The following is a 12,383-nucleotide window of genomic DNA, read 5'->3' as shown; positions in this document are numbered from 1 at the left end:
TGTGCGGAATCAGAGGAGATAGGGGAAGCGTTAAATGAATATTTTTCATCAGTATTTACAGTAGAGAAAGAAAATGTTGTCGAGGAGATTACTGAGATACAGCCTACTAGGCTAGATGGGATTGAGATTCACAAGGAGGAGGTGTTAGCAATTTTGGAAAGAGTGAAAATAGATAAGTCCCCTGGGCCAGATGGGATTTATCCTAGGATTCTCTGGGAAGCCAGGGAGGAGATTGCAGAGCCGTTGTTGTTGATCTTTAAGTCGTCATTGTCGACTGGAGTAGTGCCGGAGGACTGGAGGATAGCAAATGTTGTCCCCTTGTTCAAGAAGGGGAGTAGAGACAGCCCTGGTAATTATAGACCTGTGAGCCTTACTTCGGTTGTGGGTAAAATGTTGGAAAAGGTTATAAGAGACAGGATTTATAATCATCTTGAAAAGAATAAGTTCATTTGCGATAGTCAGCACGGTTTTGTGAAAGGTAGGTCGTGCCTCACAAACCTTATTGAGTTTTTCGAGAAGGTGACCAAACAGGTGGATGAGGGTAAAGCCGTGGATGTGGTGTATATGGATTTCAGTAAGGCGTTTGATAAGGTTCCCCACGGTAGGCTATTGCAGAAAATACGCAAGTATGGGGTTGAAGGTGATTTAGAGCTTTGGATCAGAAATTGGCTAGCTGAAAGAAGACAGAGGGTGGTGGTTGATGGCAAATGTTCATCCTGGAGTTTAGTTACTAGTGGTGTACCGCAAGGTTCTGTTTTGGGGCCACTGCTGTTTGTCATTTTTATAAACGACCTGGATGAGGGTGTAGAAGGGTGGGTTAGTAAATTTGCGGATGACACGAAGGTCGGTGGAGTTGTGGATAGTGTCGAAGGGTGTTGTAGGGTACAGAGGGACATAGATAGGCTGCAGAGCTGGGCTGAGAGATGGCAAATGGAGTTTAATGCGGAGAAGTGTGAGGTGATTCACTTTGGAAGGAGTAACAGCAATGCAGAGTACTGGGCTAATGGGAAGATTCTTGGTAGTGTAGATGAGCAGAGAGATCTTGGTATCCAGGTACATAAATCCCTGAAAGTTGCTACCCAGGTTAATAGGGCTGTTAAGAAGGCATATGGTGTGTTAGCCTTTATTAGTAGGGGGATCGAGTTTCAGAGCCACGGGGTCATGATGCAGCTGTACAAAACTCTGGTGAGGCCGCACCTGGAGTATTGCGTGCAGTTCTGGTCACCGCATTATAGGAAGGATGTCGAAGCTTTGGAAAGGGTGCAGAGGAGATTTACTAGGATGTTGCCTGGTATGGAAGGAAGGTCTTACGAGGAAAGGCTGAGGGACTTGGGGTTGTTTTCGTTAGAGAGAAGGAGGAGGAGAGGTGACTTAATAGAGACATACAAGATAATCAGAGGGTTAGATAGGGTGGATAGTGAGAGTCTTTTTCCTCGGATGAGGATGGCAAACACGAGGGGACATAGCTTTAAGTTGAGGGGTGAAAGATATAGGACAGATGTCAGAGGTAGTTTCTTTACGCAGAGAGTAGTAGGGGCGTGGAACGCCCTGCCTGCAACAGTAGTAGACTCGCCAACTTTAAGGGCATTTAAGTGGTCATTGGATAGACATATGGATGTAAATGGAATAGTGTAGGTCAGATGATCGGCGCAACATCGAGGGCCGAAGGGCCTGTACTGCGCTGTAATATTCTAATTCTAATATGTTTTTAGTTAAGAACATAAGAAATAGGAGCAGGAGTCGACCATACAGTCCCTTGACCCTGCTCCACCATTCAATACAGTTATGGTTGATCTACTGCTTCAACTCCTCTTTCCCACCTGCTCCCCATATCCCTTGATTTGCTGAGAGTCCAAAATATCTCAGCCTTAAATATGTTCAATGATGGAGCATCCACAACCCTCTGCTATTAGTGGTATTGGCTAGGCTGCTTCTTCCTGATGCACTACATGCAGAGCCAAAAGATAGTAGTCATGTATTTGCAAAAATTGTTTAGAGATTGGTCTTATTTTTTTTGAAAGGTCTTGTTAAGCTAAGTGGTGCAAGGCAAAGACAACCTATAAGCTACATACAAAATTACTCCATTTTTGTTACACTGTTTCCTCCCTTCACTCCTTCCTTCTACAATCTACTAGCTTTTAAACCCAAGAAAGGTGTCTGGTAATAACTCCTGTGTTTTACTTCATCTATCTTTGACCTTTTTTTAAATCTTGTTGGGCTGCACTATGGATATTGGCCTTTAACCTTGGTTTCTAAATTTAAAAAATACAATTGTAAGTGTCAACCTGGGATTCACCAATATTGTTTTTATCTATTCATTTAGATTAAATTTAAAAATTTGCTGGTGTGAATTTGAATTCGCACAAAAATACTATATGTACTTTAAACTGATTGGGAATGTTGAAGACCATGGTCTGTCTCTTCCTTGTCTCGGTTGTTCTCGTGTTCGTTCGTTCTTTTTTTCTCTCTCTCTCTCTCTCTTCCAGCTTTTTTCTGTTTCAGTCTTGATTGTGTCTGCCTCTGATTTCCTTTGATTTTCTTCCCTGATCTTGGGCAGGGAGTATTGGGAAAGAGTGGGGGAGAAGGGCTATGGATCACAGAGTGAAGAGCAAACATACAACAGATCAGAAAGAACTCCTTTATGCAGATGGTTGTCAGTAAGGGTGTCCAGGCTGAAGAGTCTTTATCCCACTCCATCTTTGGGGTATTATCAGTTGATTGTACTGGGCAAGCTGGCGTGTGTGTGTTTGGACAACTTTACAATGGTCTACAACATCAGTAAGAGGGATGAGGAAGGATTTTGTCACAGTGTGATCATACTAGGTAACTAGTGTCTGCATCATTACATTCTGATTAGCATTTAGCCAAGGTCTACACTGTCCTATCAAACACTCCCAGGGCAGGTACAGATAAAATGGGTTAGGTACAGACTAAAGCTCCCTCTACACTGTCCCATCAAACACTCCCACGGGTTGGGAACATAGGAAATAGTAGCAGGAGTAGGCCATTTGGCCCCTCAAGCTTGCTCTGCCATTCAACTAGATCATGGCTGATCTACCTCAACGCCATATCTTTAATATCTAGAAATCTATTGATCTCTGTCTTGAATATACTCAATGAGCCTCCACTGCCCTCTGGGGTAGAGAATTCCAAAGATTCATCACCCTCTGAGTGAAGAAATACCTCCTTATCTCAGTCCTGAATGGCCTACCTGTTATTCTGAGACTGTGTCCCCTGGTTCTAGAGCCCCAGCCAGGGGAAACATCCTTCCTGCGTCTTACCCTGTTGAACCCTGTAACAATTCTGTTTGCTTCAATGAGATCACCTCTCTCTTCTGAACTCTAGAGAATATAGGCCCAGTCTCCTCAATCTCTCCTCATAGGACAATCCCACCATCCTAGGGATCAATCTGGTGAACCTTTGTTGCACTTCCTGTATAGCAAGTATATCCTTCCTTAGGTAAGGAGACCAAAACTGTACACAATACTCCAGGTGCGGTCTCACCAAGGCTCTATACAATTGCAGCTAGACTTCTTTACTCCTGTACACTCATCCTCTTGCAGTAAAGGCCAACATACCATTTGCCTTCCTAATTGTTTACTGCACCTATATGTTAGCTTTCAGTGACTTATGAACAAGGACACACAGGTCCTTGTGAACATCAACACTTCCCAATCTCTCACCATTTAAGAAATACTCTGCGTTTGTTTTTCCTACCATAGTGGATAACCTCACATTTTTCCACATTATATTCCATCTGCCATTTTCTTGCCCATTCACTTAGCCTGTCTAAATCCCCTTAGCACCGCAGCCTCACAGCTCCGGCGACCCGGGTTTAATTCTGGGTACTGCCTGTGCGGAGTTTGCAAGTTCTTCCTGTGACCGCGTGGGTTTTCGCCGGGTGCTCTGGTTTCCTCCCACAGCCAAAGACTTGCAGGTTGATAGGTAAATTGGCCATTATAAATTGCCCCTAGTATAGGTGGGATGTGGTAGGGATGTAGGATTAGTATAAATGGGTGGTTGATGGTCGGAATAGGCTCGGTGGGCCGAAGGGCTTGTTTCAGTGCTGTATCTCTAAATAAAATAAAATAAAAATAAACTCACATTCCCACCTAGTTTTGTATCATCAGCAAACTTGGAATTATTACATTTTGTCCCCACATCCAAATCATTGACATAGGTTGTGAATAGCAGGGGCCCAAGCACTGATCCTTGCAGTACCCCACTAGTCACAGCCTGCAAACCTGAGCATGACCTGTTTATTCCTACTCTCTGTTTTCTGTACATTATCAATTCTCAATCCATGCCAGTATATTACCCCCCAATCCCATTTGCTCTAATTTTGTTCACTGACCTGCGTGGGACCTTATCAATAGCCTTCTGAAAATCCAAATAAACCACATCCGTCGATTTCCCCCTTATCTATTCTCCTAGTTACATTCTCAAAGAAACTCCAACAGATTTGTCAAACATGATTTCCCTTTCATAAATCCATGTTGACTCTACCCAGTCCTACCATTGTTTTCCAAGTATCTCGTTATCACATTCTTTATGATAGAGTCTAGCATTTTCCCTACTACTGATGGCAGACTAACAAGTCTGTAGTTCCCGTTTTCTCGCTCCCTCCTTTCTTGAATAATGGGGTTACATTTGCTACCTTTCAATTTGCAGGAACTGTTCCAGAACCTAAAGAATTTTGGATGACCACCAATGTATCCACTATCTCTACAGCCATGTCTTTCAACACTCTGGGATATAGATTATCAGGTCTAGGGTTTCTTTAAATCAACTTTCAGTTCCATTAATTTCTGCAGTTTTACTTTTTTTTTAACTAATACTGATTTCTTTCAGTTCCTCGTTCTCGCTAGTCCCTTGCTTCTCTAGTATTCCTGGGAGTTTTTTTTTGTATCTTCCTCTATGAAGACAGACTGAGAGTACTTGTTTAGTTTCTCTGCCGTTTCCTTTTACCCCATTACAAATTCGCCTGTCTCTACCTCTGCCTGTAGTGGGCCCACATTTGTCATTGCTAATCGTTTCCTTTTTACATCCCTATAGAGCATTTAAAGTCCATTTTTATGTTTCTTGCTAGTTTACTTTCATACTTTCATAGGGTGGCGCAGTGGTTAGCACCGCAGCCTCACAGCTCCAGCGACCCGGGTTCAATTCTGGGTACTGCCTGTGTGGAGTTTGTAAGTTCTCCCTGTGTCTGCGTGGGTTTCCTCCGGGTGCTCCGGTTTCCTCCCACATGCCAAAGACTTGCAGGTTGGTAGGTAAATTGGCCATTAGCAATTGCCCCTAGTATAGGTAGGTGGTAGGGAAATATAGGGACAGGTGGGGATGTGGTAGGAATATGGAATTAGTGTAGGATTAGTATAAATGGGTGGTTGATGGTCGGCACAGACTCGGTGGGCTGAAGGGCCTGTTTCAGTGCTGTATCTCTAAAATAAACTAATATTCTACTTTCTCTTCCTTTATCAATTTCTTGGTCCTCCTTTGCTGAATTCTAAAATGCTCCCAATCCTCAGACTTCCTACTTTTTGGCAATTTTATAAGCCTCTTCCTTTGATCTAATACAACCTTTAACTTTTCTTGTTAGCCATGGTTGGATCATCTTTCATGCTGGGTTTTTGTGTCTCAAAGGAATGTAAATTTGTTGTAAACTATATATTGATTCTTTAAATACTAGCCATTGCCTGTCTACCGTCATACCATTTGCTGCAGTTTCCCAATCTACCACAGCCACTTTGCCCCTCATACCTTGGTAGTTTCCTTTGCTTAGATTTAAGACTCTAATTTCAGATTGAACTACATCACTTTCAATCTTAATGTAAAATTCTATCATATTATGGTCACTCTTCCCTAGAGGCTCCTTTACAACAAGATTATTAATTAGCCCTTTCTCATTGCACAATACTAGATCTAAAATAGTCCGTTCTCTAGTTGGTTCCTCAACATACTGTTCTAGAAAACCATCTCGTATACATATATACATAGTAAAGCTCTCTCTGCGCTCTCCCATCAAACACTCCCAGGGCAGTTACATTTGAAACTTGCCCAATTTATTTCCCATAAATTCTTACAGCATGCAGCGATTTTTTTTTTTGGAGGGTTTTTTTTGCCTATCACAATGGGCTATATTTGAACCCAGGTCCCAGAAATAACATGCCTCTTTATGTATTTATTGTAGGTAACAAACTCTTGTTGCCTAGTTTAACAGTGAAACCAGAATCCAGCAACGGGGCAGAAAGCAGCAACCTGATCGTGTATAATGGAGCGATGGTGGATGTGGGGAGCTTGCTGCAAAAATTACAAAAAAGTGAAAAGACTCGGGCGGAAATGGAGCTGAAAGTGCAGGCACTGGAGGGCAAGATGGGTAAGAAAATGGGTCTGTGAGAGATTGTGGTATCCATGAAGAATAAGAAATAGTCAATGTCACCATGGGGTGAGGGGTGGGAACATGTTTTTTTAAGATATTTAATTACATATATGGTCAGCCTGAAGATGCATTGCTTCTTCACCCTGCAGGTGAACTCCATCTCCCTGTGACCCCAGTGTTCGTTTCTCTTTTAAAGGCGCTGATTCTTGGGGTACAGTTCCTTGAGAGCTGACAGGTTTCCATCACCTCACACAAGTGGCCGCTGTTTAATTGTCAGTGTGGACAGTGAGTGCCCGTAGGCAGTAAACTATGGAGGACATAATCCCATCTGGTCTTCATTCAGTGTCCACACACGACAGCAGTCAGGATCCCTGACTGGTTTGGACATGTACTGACCTATGTTTCCAGTGTGGGCTAGATACAAATCTTGTAATTATACAGCTGACTTTCCCCTCCTCAGTCTCATTGGATCACATCACCCAGCACAGAGCTCATGGTGAATCAAACTCACAAACCTTTCTGGACATTTGTTTGACTCTACTAGGCCAGGCAGTATGTGCAGCTGGGATCTTCCTGGTTTGTGTCAAACCCTGACCAGGCAGGAATTGAACCTGTACTTCAATGCCAGACCAGGCAGTGCATTCACTCACGGAGTCACTGTCAGAGCCTAGATTTTATATACTTCTCAACTAATTAACTTCAAATTAGTTTATGCATTAACTGTATTTTGCTGCGATCAGAGCACAATAAAAACACTTACATAATTCAGTGTCTTTGTAGCAGGTAACTGAAGTGTGTGGACCAGTGCATCACATGTAAAGTGACTGTCAGACTCGCAACCAATTGGACCAATAACCGCCATGTGATTTATTCAAGTACAGCCAAGTAGGAAACACCACCAATCCACACAACAATGCTAGAGATGGTTTTGAAAACTACCAGTCAGGGACTAGCAACAGCAGCAAATTGAACCAATCAAATCAGGCTCACTTTTCCCCAATTTCTTTTGGCCACCATCTTGTCTGCTAAGCTAAGTGGCTGTTAAATCAGATAGTTTATAACCCAACTAAACAGCGGTCCTCATCAATTCTGAAAAAACCCCATCTAGATCCTTCATTGCTTTCCAATTATTGGCCCTTTCACAATCTGCCTTTCCACTCCAAAGTACTTGCCTTCCAGTTCCATGCCCGTTTCCTAGAAGTCATACAGAACAGGTTTAAAATCATTTTATTGCATAGCGAATTGTTATGATCTGGAATGCACTACCTGATAGGGTGGTAGAGCAATTCAGTAATAAGGAAATTATATAAGTACTTGAAAAGGAAAGATTTTCAGGGCTATGGAGAAAGAACAGGGGTGTGGACTATAGCTGTTTCAACGAGTCGGCACAGGCATATTGGGCACCTTCTGTGCGGTATGATTCTATGAATAGTAAAAAAATAAGATTCTAACATACCAAACACACAGTCTGTAATCCACAAAATACTTGAAAATTATGCATAAACTTAAATCATTTAATATTATAAATCCAGATAAGAAGTTTCCTTTACAGAAACCTGATTCTCTGGGACCTGCATCCTGACTTTTGCTTCAGTCTGAGAGTTGGAAACTTCACCTGAGCTTTGGGAGCTGAGGATTTCCAACCACTGTAGTCCAATTATGTATAAGTGAGAGAGGTAGATGCAATATGGCCACTCCATAAGTAAAAATAGAAAATGCTGGAAATACTCAGCAGGGTCAGACAGCTTCCATGGAGAGAGAAATAGAGCTAATGTTTCTCCACAGATGTTGCCTGAGCTGCTGTGTATTTCCAGCATTTTCTGTTTTTATTTCAGATTTCCAGCATATGCAGCATTTTGCTTCTGCTGGGAACTACATATACAGCTACACTTATACCATAGTTTTCGACAATGCTCTCAACACACTACAGCCAGACAGAAACCATAGGTAATATCAGTGACACAATGAGCATCAGGAAGAATATCCAAATCTAACAATTTCCGTTCTTCTAGTTTAATAAAAACCCTAGTAAGTAGGTTGTTTAAAATTAAGCCTTTGTGTCACTGAGAAGGCTAATATCTACTAGGGCTGAAGATATGAAGTGGTTTAATGGTCAGCTTAGAATTTAGCTGTGGTAAATGGCCATCTGATCATTGGAGATGTCCTGAGCTATGCTACAACAACATGAACCTCTGGTTCATCTCCAGAGGATTAGATGGAAAGAGAAGTTATTAGACAAGTTATGTTAAACCTATATGGAACCTTGGTTAGACCACAGGTAAAGAACTGTGATCAGTTCTATTCTCCATATTATAAAAAGGACATAAAAGCACTGGTGAAAGCACAAAAAAAGATTAACTAGAATGACACTAGAACTGAGAGATTATACCTATGAGGAAAGACTGAACAGGTTGGGGCTCTTTTCTCTATCAAAGAGAAGACTGAGGAGTGACCTGATAGAGATTTTTAAAATTATGAAAGGATTTGATAGATAAACATAGAGAAGATGTCTCCACTTGTAGGCAAGGCCAGAACTAGGGGCCATTGCAAAATTGTCACTAATAAATCCAATAGTTAATTCAGGAGAAACTTATTTACCCAGAGAGTGGTTAGAATGTGGAACTCAGTACCACAAGGACCAGTTGAGGCAAATGGCATACATATATTCAAGGGGAAACTAGATAAACATATGAGGGAGAAAAGGATATGCTGATGAAGAGGGATGGGAGGAGGCTCATGTGGAACATATCTACCAGCATGAACCTGTTGGGCCGAATGGTCTTTTTCCATGCTGTAAATACCTTTGCAACAACTTCAGAAAGATACAAGTCTACTATGGGATGTAGGAGAGAGAAAAAATATTGCATATAATGTAAATAGTGTGGGGAGAAAAGTATTTGGGGAGGGAAGAATAAATGGGCTAATGAGATACTTGCATCTTAAACAAAACTGTAACTCCATCATGGGAGATGGAAGAAAAATATATAACAAATAACAGAATAGGAGGTTTGAAGGAATGGAGAAACTAAGTTCCTTGCAACTTAAACAAGTTAAGTAGAGTGCTAATGACATACACAAGGCTTGTAGGTTTCATTGCATTGTGTTGATATTTTTACCTCATTGGTCATTTGACGTACTGCTGCAGTACATTTACTGTGTCAGTGATGGGCAAGGCAGGGTTGTGTATAAGCTGTCTTGATAGCACTTGGATCTCAGACTATCGGTGAGCAATTCCAAGGGAGATCTATCAGTTCACCATATTTTTGTTTTATACAGAAGACGGAACAAAGCAGATATCCAGTCTGGAGACTGCCAGCAAAAGTCTGTCTCTGGAGCTAAAAGAAAGTAAGAGATGCCTGACTCGTGCTGAGGAGAACTTGAAAGTATGTGAGGAGGCAAAGCTACGTTTGGAACAACAGTTGACTAATACCGGCAAGAAACTATCATCGGTTATGGAGGAAATTCACAGTGTCCTTAAACAGGTAAAGATAGACATTTGCCAACTCGTTTTCCTCATATAACTCAATGACTCCTTATCACAAGGCACAAACTCATTTTAGGGTAAGAAAGAATGTACTTGCATTTATACAGGACTGTTCATGGCCTCAGGAAGTCCCAAAGGACGTTGTAGCCAATCAAGTACTTTTGAAGTGTAATCACAGTTGTAATGTAGGGTGACTCAACAGCCAACTTTTACACAGCAAGCTCCCACAAATAGCACAGAAAGACTGAACTAACTGGTGTGCTTTTCTCTAGCAAGAAGAAGACTGAGAGGTGACCTGATAGAGGCCTTTAAAATCATGAAAGGGTTTGATAAGATAGACATAGAGAAGATGTTTCCATTTGTAGGGGAATCCAGAAATAAAGGTCATAAATATAAGGTAGTCAGTACTAAATCCAGTAGTTAATTCAGGAGAAATCTCTTCACGCAGAGAGTAGTTGGAATGCTGAACTCACTACCACATGGAGTAGTTGAGGCATATGGCACAGATGCATTGAAGAAGTGAGATAAGCACATGGGGAAGAAAGGAATAGAAGGATATGTTGATGGGGTGGGAGGAGCATAATCTGGAGCATAAGTGGTGTCATAGGCCTTTTGGGCCCAATGGCCTGTTTCTGTGCTGTACGTTTTATGTAATGAGTTAAATTCTTTACTGACATTGCTTGTGTGATAAATGTGGCCAAGAGATTGAGAGAACTTCCCTGCTCCTTGAGTGCTGCCTTGGTTTTTTTTACCCTGTTGGCGGTGCCCCCAAGCCCATCCCAGTCAGCTAGGCTTCGTGGCAGCACTTATGTTTGAGTCAGAATTCATGAAGTCGCTCCCCGCTCCAGGGCTCGAGTATTTAATTTATGCTTGCCAATCAATGCAGTGCTGAAGGAATGCTGAGTGGTCTTCATGATGTGGTATTAAATTGCGGCCCCATCTGCCTGTTTCAGCGATTCCTGTGGATGTAAAAGATCCAGTGGCACCATTCAGAGAAGAGCCCTGTGGTTCTCTTTCTGTCCTAGCCAGTATTCCTCCCTCAATCAGCAAATCAACTAGTCGTTTATCTCATTTGCTTTTTGTGGGATCTTGTTGTGTTCTAGTTGGCCTTTGTGTTTGCTTAGATAACAGGGACTTCACAAGTAATCTATTGTTTGTGAAGTTCTTTCGATCTTCTGAAGATAGAAAATGCTATATAAATGCAACTTCTGTTTCTTTCCAGTAATGTTGAGATTTTTTTTTTTACTCCCTTCACTTCCACGCCCAGTAGATGTTTTACTACTATTGGTGAAATGTGGCATTACTGACAGTAATACAAGCAGAACCTTGTCTCCCTCAGTTCCTTCCTTCTCCTGAAGGTACTGACTCTGGCAGGGGTACAGTTTCATCAGTTCTGGCATTGTCTGGCCCAGATGCCCATTTGTCAGCCTTCACATTAAGAATCTCCAGGCAATTCTGTTGTGGGGATTCACACATAGATACAGATACATGAGCATGGATGCAAATGCACATGTGGATACAGGCACATGTGTACACAAATGCGTGCACGGACACTGGTGCACATGAACACAAGCGGGCATTGACGTGCGCATAGGGGAAAGCGTGTGCACCGTTCCAGCAGGAATCACTAGACACTATGCAGAAGCTGTTGCTGATTTTTGGGACACTGAGTCCTGTTGTAATGTTAGGGCAGTGGCCCTGGCTGAGAGCAGCACACTCAGCACAGATCATACTCGGGCCATTGGCTCTACACAGTTTAGTAACTGTGGCAGGAGCTGCTATCCTTGTGTGCTCTTACTTCTGCGACATCTTGCATTCATGTGACCTTTCTTAGTTGGTTCAATTTGTTTCTAATTTATTATATTCTTTCAAATATGTTTTAAAACAGGGTGAAAGCTCAGATGAAGACAAGAATAAAAAATCCAGGGAAAATGGAGCACCTGCATGATGTGTGGTTTGAGGCTACCAGAGTAGTCAACCATATTGTTATATAATTATTTTACTGAGTTGCAGCTGACCAAAGCACTGCATGTGTCATGGATTTTTGTAGTTTAAGGATGTGTTTGTAGAAAAAAAAAGATGTACAAAGTTCTGAATAACCATGAACTGTTTAAAACAAAAAAATAGCAAAAGTGGACTTCCTAACTGCTTCAAGGATCAGTAGTGACTCGACTGAAGATACTTTTGCATTGCAAAATGTTTTTAGAGCAACATTAACTTTTTATGTTAATAAAGAATAAGAAACTGGGCATACTGGCTGCTTGGCCACATTTTATCTTTAAAACTGACTGGGCTGAGCTATCTGTCTCAAACTCTAAACTACCCTTTATATCAAACTGCTTCAAGAGTGCATATAGTGGGTCCATTATATTAAATGTCACAGTCAGTGATTTTGGGGATTACACTGAAGGTGTAAAAGGGTTAGATACAGAGTAAAATTCCCTCTACATTGTCCCATCAAGCACTCCCAGGGCAGATACAGCTTACATAAGAACATAAGAAATAGGAGCTGGAGGAAGCCAT

The 12,383-nt window shown here is 41.8% G+C and overlaps 1 protein-coding gene across 3 annotated transcripts in view; it reads left to right on the top strand.

Moving 5' to 3' along the window:
• ccar1 (cell division cycle and apoptosis regulator 1) overlaps positions 1-12,109 on the top strand; it is a 74,737-nt gene extending 62,628 nt beyond the window's left edge. For all 3 annotated transcript variants that reach the window (XM_068052402.1, XM_068052403.1, XM_068052401.1), the window contains exons 23-25: positions 6,188-6,373; positions 9,653-9,858; positions 11,749-12,109. In XM_068052402.1, the coding sequence (XP_067908503.1) occupies positions 6,188-6,373; positions 9,653-9,858; positions 11,749-11,808 (452 nt within the window). In that variant the 3' untranslated portion in view covers positions 11,809-12,109. The remainder of the gene's footprint in view (positions 1-6,187; positions 6,374-9,652; positions 9,859-11,748) is intronic.
• The last annotated feature ends 274 nt before the right edge of the window (positions 12,110-12,383 follow it).

This window comes from Heterodontus francisci, chromosome 20 (assembly GCF_036365525.1).
Source record: "Heterodontus francisci isolate sHetFra1 chromosome 20, sHetFra1.hap1, whole genome shotgun sequence".
In the NCBI taxonomy this organism is placed as follows: domain Eukaryota; kingdom Metazoa; phylum Chordata; class Chondrichthyes; order Heterodontiformes; family Heterodontidae; genus Heterodontus; species Heterodontus francisci.
Note: the sequence above shows the minus strand (reverse complement) of the source record. Positions and strands in the feature narration are given on the sequence as shown.